General features: G+C 36.5%; 1 protein-coding gene across 1 annotated transcript in view; it reads right to left on the minus strand.

Annotated features, from left to right (window-relative positions):
* ATM (ATM serine/threonine kinase) overlaps positions 1-16,928 on the minus strand; it is a 128,643-nt gene that overhangs the window by 64,673 nt on the left and 47,042 nt on the right. The window contains exons 24-32 of the mRNA XM_014532886.1: positions 15,922-16,095; positions 14,472-14,641; positions 13,114-13,360; positions 9,479-9,594; positions 8,289-8,415; positions 7,415-7,614; positions 3,411-3,585; positions 2,581-2,745; positions 1,239-1,371 (exon numbers count right to left, since the gene is read on the minus strand). Coding sequence (XP_014388372.1) covers positions 1,239-1,371; positions 2,581-2,745; positions 3,411-3,585; positions 7,415-7,614; positions 8,289-8,415; positions 9,479-9,594; positions 13,114-13,360; positions 14,472-14,641; positions 15,922-16,095 — 1,507 coding nt within the window. The remainder of the gene's footprint in view (positions 1-1,238; positions 1,372-2,580; positions 2,746-3,410; positions 3,586-7,414; positions 7,615-8,288; positions 8,416-9,478; positions 9,595-13,113; positions 13,361-14,471; positions 14,642-15,921; positions 16,096-16,928) is intronic.

Genomic DNA, 16,928 nt, shown 5'->3' on the forward strand with positions numbered 1-16,928 from the left:
CAGGGGGAAGCTCCTGCATTGAGCGTCTGTCCCCTGGTGGTCAGTGTGTGTCATAGTGACCAGTCATTCCCAGTCGCTCTGCTGTTAGGGTCAATTTGCATATTACCCTTTAATTATATAGGATAGAGGCCTGGTGCATGGGTGGGGGCCAGCTGGTTTGCCCTGAAGGGTATCCCAGATCAGGGTGGGGTCCCACTGGGGTGCCTGGCTAGCCTGGGTGAGGGGCTGAGGGCCGTTTTCAGACTGGGCACACCCCCTTCAGGGTGGAGGGTCCTGCTGGGGTTCCTGGCCAGCCTGGGTGAGGGGATGATGGCTGTTTGCATGCTGGCCACAGCCCCCAGCAACCCAAGCTCCCAGTGGAGGCTGGCTGGAAGCAGGTATCTGGGATTTATTTAGCTTCTATAATTGAAACTTTGTTGCCTTTTGCGTAGGCCACAGCCAGCCAGAGCAGGCGGGAAGCTTGGCTTCCTCCATCGTCAGGGCAACCAAGCCTCCTACTTGCTCCAGCTCCGTGGCTGCCAGCCGCCACCTTGATTGGATTAATTTGCATAGTCACTCTGATTGGCTGGTGGGCGTGGCTTGGGCGTAGCAAAGGTATGGTCAATTAGCATATTTGTCTTTAATTAGTATAGAAGTTTTAGACCAAAAAAAAAAAAAGAAAAGAAAGAAATTGGAGTAGTAGGCAGACACACCTTTTATGCCTGGCTCTAAAAATTCATGTCTCTTTTAGGCAGCAGGAAGTTAACCGCTTTTTTTAAAGAAATATATTTTTTGTATTGATTTCAGAGAGGAAGGGATAGGGAGAGATGGAAACATCAATGCTGAGAGAATAATTGATCGGCTGCCTCCTGCATGCCCCCACTGGGGATCGAGCTCGCAACCTGGGCATGTGCCCTTGACTGGAATTGAACCCGGGAACATTCAGTCCACAGGCCGACACTCTATCCACTGAGCCAAACCAGCTAGGGAGAGTTAACCTTTTTTAAACAATGAAATAACATGATCATATTTGGGTTTAGAAAGTCATTCTGGCAGAGGTGTAGAGGATGGATAAAGTGGGAGTAGTTAAAGGTCAGAAGACCATTAGGAAGTCTTTTATAGTTAGATGAGAACTGATGAAAGTCTGAACTAAATGATGAGAATCTAAGTCCACGGCAATTAAACCAACAGCAAGAATTTATAAAAGATTCTTTCAAAAAAGAATAGGTACAAATAACCCACGTCATTAAAATTAGTACCTTGAGAGGCTCTCATGAGCTCCACCATCTGATCTTTATGTTGTTCTAGCTGTCTTCGAAGATCCTTCAATCCTTCAAGCCTTGTCAATGGAAGTGCATCATAAACACTTACTGAGAGAAAATGGTTAATTTCCTAAAAGAGAAAATTTGTTAAAAATGGAATTGCTTTTGACATGTATTGGTTAAGTCTGTGAAATAAAGCTTGAAAAAAAAAATTAGTAAGTGCCTTTTATAGACACTGACTCATCTCACTATTACTACCAAACAAGTTAGAAGTAAATTGTTTCCTCTATTTCAAACCCTATAATGTTTTAATTTAAGTTCTAATAGATTCCCTCACGATATAACAGTTAGATTGCAAGATTATAGCATACTCAATTGGAAAAGAAAGCTTAAATTTCTATTCACTTAGTACTGTAACTAGTTTTAGACCTTAATATATTTACCTATATTTTCATATTGATATATAGCAAAATACAGAGCATCATTTTTAAATTATAATGAGATTTATAAGGAAAAATGTATCTGGACATACTTTTGAAGTTTATAAAGATTAAGACAGAACTACAATTTGGAAAACTCTTTAATTCAAACATTAAATTGTCCCTCAAAGAATCAGGCAGTAATTTTGAGATATTAATAGAGTTTATGCACATGGAATACTATGCTGCTGTAAAAAGAAGGAATTCTTATCATTTGCAACAGCATGAATAGAACTGGGAGCATTATGCTAAGTGAAATAAGCCAGTCAATGAAAGAAAAATACCACATGATCTCACTCATTTATGGATAATAAAGACCATTCTAAACTAATGAACAAAAATAGATACAGAGGCAGAGCAGCATCAAACAGACTGTCAAACTACAGCGGGAAGGCCAGGGAGGGTTGGGGGGGTGGGTAAGAGATTAACTGAAGGACTTGTATGCATGCATATAAGCATAACCAATAGACACAAGACACTGGGGGGTAGGGGAGGCCGGGAGAAGGTCAAGGGGGAAGAAAAGGAGACATATGTACTACTCTTTGTAATATTTTAAGCAATAAAACAAAATTTTTTTAAAAAATAGAGTTTATGCATATGAAAATCAAGCATATGTTATATCTCATCAACATTTAAATTAAATGTTTACAAAAAAACTTTCATATTTATACTTTCATTGCAATGCAAGAGGATATATTAAGATTCAGTTTTTATTTTAGAGGTTTGTTCTCATGCTATATTTTTATCATAATTTTTTAAAAACATTCAGTTTTTCACATTTAAAGCATTATAGGTTTTCAAAAGGTACTACTGTCTATCCTTTCTAATATAAAATAGTTAGATGATGGAATAATTATTACCTCCAAGAGTGAAAAGGGTCCTCTACTGTACTTGATTTTCTGTTGAGTAATACGCAAATCCTTAAAGACAATATGGTCGGGAAAAGGATCTAAAAGTTTAATCATCATATAGAGGTTTTCATTGTCCTTGTTATCTATCACTAAGTATTTCAACAAGTCCAATACCTAAACATAATTTAAAAAAAAAAATGAAAGGGGACAAATGACTTAATTATAGTTTAAAGTAAAATAACCAAACCCATTGTAATAAATAACAACTTTGCTAACCTAATTCAGATAAACTATCCTAATTACTTCTAAGGAACCCAGCTATTTCCATGCTTTAAAGTAATTCAATAAACCATTAAAGTGCTGTCAAATAATTCAACAAACCATTGAAGTATTTCTACAGGATGGGCCCTGAAGTATAAAAATGCCAATATTACAGAAACATTTTATATAAGTAACTAGAGGCCTAGTGCACGAAATTCATGCACTTGGGGGGGGCGGGGTCCCTCTACCAGGCCTGCACCCTCTCGCAGTCCGGGAGCCCTCGGGGGGTGTCTGACTGCTGTGACCCCGGCTTCTGGCTGAGTGGCGCTCCCCCTGTGGGAGCGCACTGACCACCAAGGGGCAGCTCCTGTGGTGAGCGTCTGCCCCCTGATGGTCAGTGAACGTCATAGCGACCAGTCATTTCATCATTCAGTTGATTTGCATATTAGCCTTTTATTATATAGGATTTTCATTAAAATTAAGAATTATACCAAGTAAACATGAAATATTCAGCTCCTTTAAAGAATAATTTATACATGTAATTCAAATATCATTTAGAAAATGGTTTATGAAATTACCTGCTCCTGAATTTCCATCTGACTATCCACAAGGGGTATCAGTGTACCAACAATAACATGAAGATGATTTTCTAAAGCATCCTTACAGCAAGTCACTGCAGTGCGGCAAATGTGGCTTAACAGATCACAACAAAGGGAGAAGCTACGCAATGACACATCCATAAAACGAGAAGGCCTGTTATGGGGGGGGAAACAGTTAAGTTCTAGGCAACTAGTTTGATATAAACTCATTCTATCGTCATTTTTAGTCAGCAGCTCAAATTATGTTATGGCTTAACATAAAAGCCACTTTCATATCCAAATCCTTAAACCAAAAAAGAGAAGTGGCATCAGAAAAATGGTGGAGTAGGCAGCTCCAATCTCTCCTGAGACACTGAAAAACAAGAACTATGAGTTTGTTTCTGTTTTATTTGTTCATTTGTTAGATTTCACATATAAGTGAAATCATATATTTGTCTTCTTCTGTCTGACTTATTTCACTTAGTATAATACCCTCTAGGTTCATCTATGTTGTCACAAATAGCAAGATTTCATTCTTTTTTACAGCTGAGTAAGGTTCCTGTGTGTGTGTGTGTGTGTGTGTGTGTGTGTGTGTGTGTGTACTCCACACTGTCTTTGTCTAGTCATCTATTGGTGGGCACTTAGGTTGTTTCTATATCTTGGCTATTGGAAATAATGCTGTAATGAATATAGGGATGGATATATCTTTTCAAATTACTGTTTTGGATTTTTTCAGATATTCAGAAGTGGAATTGCAGGATCATAAGGCATTTCTATTTTGAATTTTTTAAGGAACCTCCACACTGTTTTCCATTGTAGCTGCACCAATTTAAAATTCCCACTAACAGAAACAAACTCATAGATACAGAGAACAAATTGGTGGTGGCCAGATGGAATGGATAATAGAGGAATGGGTGAAAAGGTGAAAGGAATTAGGACATACAGATTTCCAGTTATAAAAAGTCATGATGATGTAAGGTGCAGCATAGGAAATATAGTCAATAATACTGCATTACCTTTACTAGTATATTGTAAACCTTTTGTAGTATATTTAATTGTAATATTATATTTAGTAATTTATGTAGTATATTATAAACCCTTTATAGTATATTTATAAATGTCCAATCACTACATTGTACTATGTGAAACTAATGTAATATTGTCTATAAACTGTAATTTTAAAATAAATTTTAAAAAAGTTTAATAAGGAATGCAGCAGTGCCCTAGCCAGTTTGGCTCAGCAGATAGAGCATTGGACTGCGGACTGAAGGGTCCTGGGTTCGATTCTGGTCAAGGGCACATGCCCGGGTTGTGGGCTCAATCCTCAGTAGGAGGTTTGCGGGAGGTAGCCCATCAATTATTCTCTCCCACCAGTGATGTTTCTATCTCTCTCTCTCCCTTTCTCTCTAAAATCAATAAAATATTTTTTTTTAAAAAGAATGTAGCAGCTCTACAGCTTGTCATGAAAAGATCTCCAAGAATAGTATAAAATAAAAACCATTTGTATCAAACAGCCAATTTTTAAAAAAAGAATTTCAGTACTTTGTTAGAACTCTTATAAACAGTCAAAGGTTTACAGCAATCAAACTCTTCACCAAGAAAAAGGCAACCTAAAAACTGCAGCAAAGCTCTTTGGTGATTTTAGTTGCCCTGTCCCACCCTCTCCCCAGGTTGGCCACAGTCTTGAAAACTGCATTCCCCAACTGGTCCTTAGTTCTCCAGAAAGCAGAGCAGACCTCATTCACATATTACTGTGTATGTCTGTTCTAAACCTGTCTGAGAGATATTTGAAGGCTGGAAAAGCTGTGGGCATTGCTTGAAAACATTAAGCTAGCCAACAGCCCACAGCTGCCTGGGACCAAAGATTATTGTTGACACATACAACTGATTGCCTAGGAGGGAGAATTGGGGAGAGAGCTTCCTTGGGATATTAGAGCACTCAGATTCACCATATATTTGGGGAATTTAGGAAGCCACACACATGCCCAAGGTAAGATGCTTGCTCAAAAACTACCTTTGAAGACCATAAGCTTTCACTTTGGGCTAATCCCTAGGCTCAGTGAAAGCCTGGCTAAGGGCTGAGGGAGAGTTCTATCTGCTAATCTACAAAAACTACAAAAGGTTTTTCTCTCTCTCTTTTTCTGGTTCCGGGTATTCAAGGAAATCTCCATCAAAACACTACCTGAACACAAGTTAAGAACAGTCTTCAGTGACCACATATACAAGGAATACATTCTCTGTAAAAATAGTTGAATAAACTCATGAAGCAAATGGACTACTGTAGCCTTCAACAATAACAAAAAAAAAAGTCAAACCCAGGACTATATAAAGAACTGCTAGAGCTCAATGACAAAAAGGCAACATAATTTTTAAAAATGGGGTCAAGATGACAGCATACAAAAAGGTGATACTGGCATCCTCCCACAACCACATCAAAATTAAAACTAAACTATGGAACAACCATAATTCAGAACTGCCTGAGTTCTAGCTCAACAGAAGTCCTACAAATAAGGATATAAATGAAGCCATATTCAGACAGGTAGGAAGGATGAAGACCGGAACCAGCTGGTCCACATAAGGTGTGGACCCATATGTGGGGGTTAAAAATCGGGAAGGACATTTCCACTGCAGAAGAGCAAGGAGTTGCAGACCCACACCAGGTCCCCAGTCCAAGGTCACAGTGCCAGGAAGAGAAGTCCCCGTAACTCCTGACTGTGAAAATCAGTGGAGATTGTAAGACAAAGGGCTGATGGAATCCTAGGAGTCCCACTTAAAGGTACCAGGGACATACTGGGAAGAACTGAATTATCTGGTTTTAGGGATAGGATTGAAGGGGCAGTTTTCTCCTATACAGAAGTGCTGGCAGAGGCCACTGTTCCTTTGCTGAGTCTCCATCCATGTCCTCTCCCCAGTCCCTACCTCCCGGTGATTGCCTGAGGTCCTAACCCACCCAACTTGCAGCCCACCCAAGCCACTTCCAGTGGCTTTTCAATACAAATGGCCTGTCTTGCATCATGCTGTAACCTTTCCTAACATCTCTCAAAGGTTCACAAACCCTAAAAAACACATCTGGCATTAGCATGCCCCATGCCCCTTGCTAACTGGCCCCAGGCCCAGCACTAATGGAAGTGCTCTGCATCAAATTCGACTGGCTGATCCTGAGTTATATCCTCTTTTACAAAAAAAAAACTGGTAATCTAGTGAGTAAAGGGGTTTCTCAAGTTCTATGAGCCAATTGAGCAAACTACTCAGACACAAGGCAGGTGGGGTCATTAGAACCTATAATCTACAGCCAGGTGGTCAGAGGCACAGATGATAACCTGGATTTATCACTGGCATGTGATTGGGGTGGGGGGTAAGGGGAGGAAATCTTATAGAACTGAGAGCCTTTACCAGGGGTCCTCAAACTACGGCCCGCGGGCCACATGCAAATACAAATATTGTATTTGTTCCCGTTTTGGTTTTTTACTTCAAAATAAGATATGTGCAGTGTGCATAAGAATTTGTTCATAGTTTTTTTTAAAACTATAGTCCGGCCCTCCAACGGTCTGAGGGACAGTGAACTGGCCCCCTGTTTAAAAAGTTTGAGGACCCCTGCTTTAACCTCTGGGATCTGACACTGTCTCATCAACATTGAGTTAAATTGTAAGACAGCAGCTGGGTCTGGAGAATTCCTTGGACATGTGTGAAAAACCTCCCCGGCAACCCCCTCCCACCCCCACACACACATTGGAATTGGTGACCAGAACTGCTATGGTAACATATATATTTCAAGCCACCTAAAATTAGAATTTTTATTTTAAAATGTTGAAGACCATTAAAAATTAAGATTTCTAGTACTTAAGGTTTGGAGAAGTAGTAATGCAATTTATTTTTTAAAAAACCAGATAGATATAAATTCAGGAAACAATACTCTGGTGTCTACCTCTTACCAGCATATAAATTTTCAATTAAGATAACAGGGTAGAAAAATACTTCAATCTTGGTCTATATATATTATTTACCTTTTGTTGATATAGTGAATCAAAGTATAAATAACATCTCGAAGAACGAAGGCCCAAGCTCCTCCTAAGCCAGTTTTTATATCTTTCAGTAATAAACTAACAAACAGGTGATATATTTTAAGAATTCTGTGCTTTTTATAAACATTATTTGTTTCTGTGGCTTGTTCACATATGGCTAAAAGAATTTTCTGATAGGAATCCTAGAAAATAAAGATACATTTTAGTAAAAACTTGTCAAATCATATATACTGTGGTATAATAAGTACATTTTGTACTCAAAATTACAAAATTTAGTTTTGGGTCTGATATCAAATGCAAAATATTACATTAAGAAAATTACTATCTTAAACATAAACAACTATTGTCAATTTATTTAATTTTCATACACTATAATTAAATAGCATATTTGCCAAGCTGGTATGGCTCAGTGGTTAGCATCGACCAGAAGGTCACGGTTCGATTCCCAGTCCAGGCACATGCCCAGGTTGCAGGCTTGATGCCCAGTAGGGGGCATGCAGAAGGCAGCTGATCAATGATTCTCTCTCATTTTTAATGTTCCTATCCCTTCCTCTCTCTGAAATCAATAAAAACGTATTTTTTAAAAATTATAGCATTTTTTTAAAAAAATTCTGAGCCAATATATGACTAAAATGTAATAAAAAAATTCAGCCCTCATATGTGACACAATTCAATTAATACTGACAAGTAAAATACCAAGATATAAACTTGTAAATAACTGTTTTTCTTCTTAATTTATTCAGTTGAATTTTCCATTTGTTTACTTTTTTTCTCCTTACAATGTACGTATATAGATTTTCTGGCTGAAAACAAAGGAATTCTCGTCTCAGTTACTATACTACTAATGTATACTTACAGGGCTTTTGGAAAGAATTTCTAAAATGCTTTTAAACTTGGTTTTATGGCAACTGCTGATATAGGCAAATGTTGCTTTAATCACATGCGATGGAAAATGAGGTGGATTAGGAGCAGGATCCAAATCCCTAAGAGTTATAGGAAAAGAGTCATCATTTTCAGAACAAACTAATCAAGAAAAAATAGACTTGTTGACGACCAGTGAAATTCCAGAATAAAAATTTAGATTATAATAACCTCAAATTAAAAAATTATTTCTCTACTGAAAACTACTTCTAATAAAATGACATATCACAGTCTATATTCATCAACCAGAGTATTTACATACCTTTACCTTCTAGGATTTAATCAGTTTTTAAATGATTTGCTTAAAAAATCTTTTATGAAGTTAATGGTGATCCCACAAAAGAGGTTTAATGTCACTCATTCTACTTCAGGTCTGAATTAAAGATCTCTGCTAGTACTATAAACAGAATACTATTTAAGACACAGCAATCAAACATTATCTGTATCACATGAAATTATATATACACACACACACACACACACACACACACACACACACACTCTGGTAGGTGGTATTATTATTTAATATGCCTAGCACTATAGGGCATACCAAAAAAATAAAGGATGCTTTCCAGCCGTTTGCAAAATCAAGCTGGGAAGATAACTAACATTCATGTACAACCAAGTGGGTTTACACGTCCAAATTAAATTGTAGTATAGTAATATTCTGATACCTAAGAAGGGTGATAAAGAAAAGGTGATCTAAAAACGCAAGTCATAGATAAGGAGAGGAGAACATAAAATAAAGTGTCATAAGGAAGAAAATTTGAAGAGACAACCAATGGCACAATGCTCAAATACTACAGAAACAATGAAGAAAAAAGCTCACTGAATTTGCAAACAAACAGGTCAATTAGAAAGAACAGTAATTGCAGCAAGGCTACAGTAGAAGCAGATAGGTAATTACTTCAATTCAAAGGAAGTCATTTTTAAAGAAATAATTTAAAAGCAGAGTATGTTCCTAAAAACTGAAATAGACAATTGAAGGTGTCAACCAATACATTTGCCAATAAACTTCTGAAGTTGCAGCTAATTCTCTAAGTCTAAAATACCCATACCCTGATAAATATATGATGGAAAAAATTAAATTTAATTTAAAAATAAATTAAAATAAAATACCCATACCCTGAAAAGTCACAGAGGTCAGTGCTTTGGTTGGCACCAGCAGTCCCAGGTTCATGTAATGTCATCAGTAACTCTACCACAATCTCTGGTAAATTAGTAATGAATAAATGGTCAATCTGCAAGGACATAAAATTAATTAAGTTTTTATGTCTATGACCTTTAAGACAGCTCAAGGGGCTCATGTTATTGCCTCATTTCCAATATTATCCAGTGACCATAGAAGGAAATAGGTGACCAAAGGTCTATCTGCAAGACATACACCTAACTCCATTTTTTTCTGCTACGCAGCCAACTTATAAACTGAGAGGAAAGTAAAGAAACCGCACCAAACAAGACTCCCTTAATATGACCCCTTAATTTTAAAGAATCATTTTAGTCCAGCTGGCATGGCTCAGTGGTTGAGAGTCGACCTATGAACCAGGAGGTCACAGTTGGACTCCTGGTCAGGGCATATGCACAGGTTGCAGGTTCAGTCCTCAGTGTGGGGTGTGCAGGAGGCAGCCGATTGATGATTCTCTCTCATCATTGATGTTTCTATCTCTCTCTCCGTCTCCCTTTATCTCTCAAATCAATAAAAATATATATATTTTTAAAAATAATCATTTTAATTGATGAAGCCTTCAGGTCTACATTAAATTGCTCAATCTAATCATTTCCTTGACAACTAAATTCCCCACTAATATGTACTGCTCCTCAATCTGCATTTTACTCTTATTTGGGACTGCTATTTCACTAAGAAAACTTTACTAGTAAAAAGTCTCAGTGACTAGCAATAATCATCTCTTTGTTCCCTGCATGACTTCTCCCTTGGTTGATATCCCAAATTCTGAAGCTAGTTGCTACCTACACTTCATCATCAACAATAGACTAAAACCCAACAGGAGCAAACTCTTTGTCAATCACTTCCTACTATAGGTAGCCTTACAAAGAGCATAAATTCTCTACCTCATGGGTCTGCTACCTTGCACCTCAGCCAAATGTATGAAAACTGTGAAAGTCTTGAGGATGAATTTATTAGCTCTCCAAATAAAGAATTATAGTGCTTTGAACTACAGGGCAAATGGCTGATTTATTTGATACACAAGGAGGTTTGAAAATATTTCCTAATATAACAGAAATATTTTTTAATGTGACAAGAAACCTAATGTAAAAATCCTATCCCTTCCCTCTGGCTTACATATCAATTGTCCACATCATCATTTCCAAGGTTTCAGCCCTTATAAAAATACAGCTTCATTTCAAAGTGTATCTATAATGAGTAAGGACAAATTGGCCAATCTAATTAACACCAGATGAAGCATGGCCAGTGTGGTTCAGTGGTTGAGCATCAACCCATGAACCAAGAGGTCCTGGTTCGATGCCATGGACCTCTTGGTTCATGGGTTGATGCTCAAGTAGGGGGCGTGCAGGAGGCAGACAAATGATGTGTAATTCCAGTCAGGGCACTTGGGGGCTTGATCCCAAGTAGGGGGCGTGCAGGAGGCAGACAAATGATGTGTCTCTCTCATCAATGTTTCTATCTCTCTGTCCCTCTCACTTCCTTTCTTTCTAAAAATCAATAAAAAAATATTACAAAAAAATGAGGGAAAATTAATGAATGTTTCCTTGCACATAAGATCCTAACTAACTTCACTAATTTCACTTGATTCTCTAATAAACCAGATAGGTAATCTTAGCTTTAGTATATATAAATTGTTCAGATGTCTAGATATAGCTAAACAATCTCACGGTAAAGATTTTAGGCTTTCAACAATTAACAGTTTTAGAAGATGCAAAGACATAATAGTTGTACCAACACTTACTGACACAAAAAAAAAGAATCTATAAGACTGATTCAGATAAAGCACAAATTAGAGAAACAAAGAAAAAATAACTGATGACAACTTCATGCTAAATTGAGACTAACAAGAATTTTAGTATATTTCTTTTACCAAGAAGCTAAGATATCAAGATTTAATGTCATAACTTTTCCCTCCTAGACTAATTCTGACTGAAAACTGCTATCGTTTGGTCTGAATACATAAAGAGACTAGTAAGATCAGGCCTGCTCAGAAGTCTAAGCTAGGAGATTGGGTGGGAGTGGGTAGAGACAGAGTGTCCCTCATAAATTCCATTACCTCCGGTGTGCCAACATTCTGCTCTGACTGTCACATTTGTCACCAGACTAGACTTACAACCACCTGACTGGCAATGGTCTACCTAAGTAACTTTGAGTCTTGCTGTTCCATTTCTTGGTTCAACATAGATAACTGGGCAACCAAAAAAAAAAAAAAAACCCTCTCAAAGTTCATCCAATTATAATTCTTATGTTAACCAAATTTGGTTAGTCACCATTACTTGCACTGAAAAAAAAAAACTGAACTGACCAATCATCTTTTATCTTAAAAAAAGATTACTAGTGGGACAAAAGTAGGATACAGCTGTGAGTACATGAAACAGTTTATTCTTGTATTATTATTTAATTACTGTACTATTTTCCGTAAGAACAACTGTAACCCTACTTTTGCCACACCCTGTATATGTGTTTTAAGATAAGTTGCCTCAAATAATTTTGAATTTATGTAAAATACTGTAAATCAAAAATTGTTAGATCCTTTTTTACTTGAGTACATCTTATATCAAAAAATGAATATTTTATATATATATACTAAATGGTTAGGATGCATCAGCAAGAAAGAAAAATTCTACCTTCATAGTACTTATAGTAGAGATGATTATAAAAAACAATGAACAGCCCTGGCCGGTTTGGCTCAGTGGATAGAGCCAAAGGTTCCGGGTTCGATTCCGGTCAAGGGCATGTACCTTGGTTGCGGGCACATCCCCAGTTAGGGGGTGTGCAGGAGGCAGCTGGTCGATGTTTCTCTCTCATCGATGTTTCTAACTCTCTATCCCTCTCCCTTCCTCTCTGTAAAAAATCAATAAAATATATATATTTTAAAAAAAAACACAAAAAAACAATGAACATTAATTCCTAAGTAAATGATACCATATGTCAGAAGGTAGTTGTGGAAACAAGGAAGAGGAGGGTATGGAAATTTGGGGTTGTATTTTTCCTTGAAAAGTGAGAGGTTTAATGAGATTAAAAAGGAAATAGGAAGATTCTTCTATACATTGTTCAGTATTGCTTGAACTTAACTTGCATTTATTATTACTGCAAATTATAATAAATTTTAAAAAGAAAAAAAAATTATTCAAAAGTTATTTTTTTAAATATCTGATTAAAAACATTTCATTTAAAAGCCAATCAAACCCAGCTGGTGTAGCTCAGTTGTTGAGCGTTGACCATGAACCAAAAGGTCCCTGGTTTGATTTCCTGTCACGGCACATGCCCAAGTTTCGGGTTCGATCCCCAGTAGGGGCATGCAGAGGCAGCTGATTGTTGATATTTCATCTCTAATCTAAGTTTCTATCTCTATATCTCCCTACCTCTCTCTCTAAAAACATCAATAAAAGCATATTTTTTTAAAAAGCCAATCAAAAGGAGAGAACACTACCACAACAATTCATGGACTGTCTATGCTAGATAGTGATTTCCACATATTAAGTTTAACTTCATAGATAAAGAGGCTTAAAATTTTAAAGTTACATCTCAGATCAATTAGGGGATAAAATGTAAGTAAAAGTTGAAGTCATACCTGTTTTCCTAGTAAGTTTTCATCTTTAAGCATATCATAAACTTTGGTAGCAGTCTCTCTTTGCTGTGCCATCCCACTGTCTCCTATACTCTCATAGGCAAAGTAAGGAAGAATATTAACAAGAATCTTTGGAAAACAGTCTATTAGAAGACACTTCCAATCCTTCTGAATGTGATTAGCAATGGATTTCACCTCATCAAAATCACTTCTGATCACCAGGTGTGGAATCAAAACTTTATAACAAGATCTAAAACATAAAAAATTTAAAAAATGTATTATATATAACTTTTCAAAGTAAAATTTTTATTATAGTTCATAAAATTCTTTAAATAAATATTAGAATACTATTTTATCTATCTGAAGCATTCTTACTGTAATTTTATAAATGGAAAAATGAAGTTAAGTACATTTTAAGTAGTCACATTAAAAAGAATAGAGATCATAGAATATACTATCCTAATTCTATGATAAAAAAAAGTAGAAATTAAATTTATGTTTACTTCTGCATATAAAACTAGAGGCCCAGTGCACAAAATTCGTGTGATCAGGGCCAATCGGGGTCTTCTGGTTGCCAGCAAGGGCCTTCTTTCGTTCCGCAGCACCCCCTGGTGGTCAGCACACATCATAGCGAGCGATCAAACTCTGGTCAGTTGAACTCCCGAGGGGACACTTTGCATATTAGGCTTTATTTATATATATGTAGATGATTGTAAAATGAAATGTGAAAGCAACTTATAAATTCAAAGAATAAATGTGAATATTATTGCCAAACTGAATAAGGACCACTAAACAATAATGAACAGTCTTCCCATCATCCTATGTACACATTACTCTATAGTTGTTTCAAACCTTTCCATCTTCAAAATTTTCTTCTCTACAGTTAGAGTTAGCAAAATAAGTACTTTTACATTAAAATAGAAATAATGACTAAATGTCCTACAGTCACACAACAGAAAACAAAAACAAGGCAGAAATAACCAGTCACTATTAGTTTATCTTTCACTTTTCATAGAAAAGATTACCAAATGTTTAAGCTGAAAAAAACATTAAGATCTCCTTGTGTAACTCTCTTAATTTACAGATTAAAAAAATCAAGCCCCAACGAATGGCTTAATCAAGTCCCTACATGGCTTGTCTAAAGTCACATAGCTGGTAACTGGCACAGCTAGGACCAGATCCAAAGTCCAGGGATTCCCTTCAATACACTTTCATTAAAATAAGCTGTCCTGCTTCTCATACTATAAACCTCCCACATCTGTACATGGGGGGGCTAGAGAATGGGGGGTTAGGGGAGAAGGGCTGGGATTGCCAAACAGTCACCTAATTTTAAGGTAAACATAGTTCACATGTAAACCTACCTATAGAAATCCCCAATGTTTGTGTAGTTTAACAAAATAAAAGGGAAAGCAGATAAGCTGTGTTCAGTATCTTGAAGATTTAGCCATTCCAAAACCAGATAATCCAAGTGAGAAGCCATGAAGTCTTCTAAATGTCTATATCCAAAAGTTTCAGAAACTTTTTCTAAAACCTATACAAATAAAAAAGAAGTCAATGCTTTAAGAAAATAGCAAACCAATGTTATTTAAATCCTTGTTAATATTTACTAACAGTATAACTTTAAGCATTCATTTAACTTTTCTATATCTTGATTTACTCATCTCTAAGATGGGGATAATAAAAGTATCCACTTCAGCAAGACTAAATAAGAAAAATGTACTTAATATAATTAGCACCATGCCTGGCACATAGCAAGTTCTTAATAAATGTTAATAAAAACAGAAAAAGTTGAAATTTTAAACATTTAATTATATTCCAAGGGAAGGTCTAAAGCAGGAATGGGGAATCTTTTTCTGCCAAGGGCCATTTGGATATTTATAACATCATCACGGGCCATACAAAATTATCAACTTAAAAATTGGCCTGCTATATTTGGTCAAACAATCAATTCACTCACACCTCATGCCTTGGTAGGGCCAGACCAAATGATTTCATGGGCCTTATATGGCCCATGGGGCAGAAGTTCCTCACCCCGGGTCTAAAGTAAAATAATTCTTCTTCTCAGTCCTAAACCCAAATGAGAAAATACTAAACACTATATTCCACTTACAATAATAATTAGGTGATGCAATTATATATTTTTTTAAAGCAACTTATCTTAATCCTGAGAAGTAAAAGGTTAACTTGTCTAAGACTGATTACCCACAAGTTGTCCTACTGCAAAGCTCCATGGAAACCAGGTTGTCAGGATGCTGAATGGGATAGCAGGCTACTGAGCTGTCACTCGTTCATCATATAAAAATCTACACTGGAAGGGCTTGGAACTTCCCAAACCATGAATGCTGAGGTAGTGGATCAAGTCAGGAATGAACATTCTACAACACTGTGCTGATGAAACTGCAAGGCTAGACCCTGGTCTTCCTTTCCTAATCATGCAACTTAAAAGTTCTAAAATTTCATGCCTGACTCTGCTAGATCCCAATGCCCTGCCCCAGAATCAACCAGGCAGAACACTCACTACTGCTGTTCTCTCTGTGTTTCAGTCAATAAATGCTATTACAGAAGGCCTGGTCTGCATGACAACAGGTCATTCACCCTTGTTAGTTTAATGAATACCTGTGAAATGTTCTTGAATTGAATGCAAGAAATAATAATAAGGTATACAAATAAATACACTATTTTTCAAACAGATTATTAAAAAATAAAACTGTCTCTAAGTCTTTTGTAAGTGCCACTTTAAAATTCTAGTTTAACTTTTGTTTAAAAGTCACCCAAGGAAGATTATAATAAAAAATATTCATCCACATGTACCTTTTTTATGAGGCGAGGTTCTAATCCATTATCTTTTACAGACTTGCATAGGGCAAACAAAGCTTGTTTTTCACAGACAGGACTACAGTATAAAACCACAGTCATCGTCATCAGTAAAACAGCTTTTCTATTATAAATCTCATCCAAAAGTTCAGGGTTCTCAGCACTGTGGGACTTTATAAATATGTAAATATTACAAATAAACCAGTGAGGATAAAATCAAAGTATACTATGACAACATTTAAGCAGGCAATGAACAGTTTTAAAACCTACAGTGACAAAGCTCAGAGTAGAGATTTGAGAAAATATCAGTTTCTAGAGTGTCAAAGACTGCTTTTGATTATGGAAAGAATTGCTAAACATTTCAGTGATGTATAAAGCACATCAAAGAAAAAAGAGAAATTGCAAGTAGGTGAGAGAGATTAAAAGTTCCTCTTCAACTACCAAGTATACTTCATAAGATGTTTATGATCATTACAACAATATATACTTCTTCATATTTTTAAAAATATTTTCATATCTTTACCAAAAGGAACAATCAAAACATGCAACTAGATAGGATGACATACCCTTCAATAGTTATAATATCCCTACAAATATGTACATTTTTTGATTAGCTATACTTGATAGAAGTTTCTCTTTATATTTGGAAAAAAACTGCCACTCTCTGATGCTAGCTTTGGTTTTTGGTACAAGAAAAAGTAAGGATCTAATTCCTTTACTCAATGGCAATCAACATGCTCAAAAACAGCTATGAGGTCAATGAGCCAACTCCACCTATTCCTTATAAGAGATGGATCTACAGACTCGCTAACATCCTAATTCAAAGTCTACTTTACTTTTACTGAGAGCCAAACTCAACATGCTAGCTGCCCTCTCAAATGTATAGAAGAGCCCTAGCCAGTATGGCTCAGTGGATAGAGCGCCGGCCTGGGGACTGAAGGGTCCCAGGTTTGATTCATCATGAGCACATGCCCAGGTTGTGGGCTCAATTCCCAGCAGGGGGC

This window comes from Myotis brandtii, unplaced genomic scaffold (assembly GCF_000412655.1).
Source record: "Myotis brandtii unplaced genomic scaffold, ASM41265v1 scaffold920, whole genome shotgun sequence".
In the NCBI taxonomy this organism is placed as follows: Eukaryota; Metazoa; Chordata; class Mammalia; order Chiroptera; family Vespertilionidae; genus Myotis; species Myotis brandtii.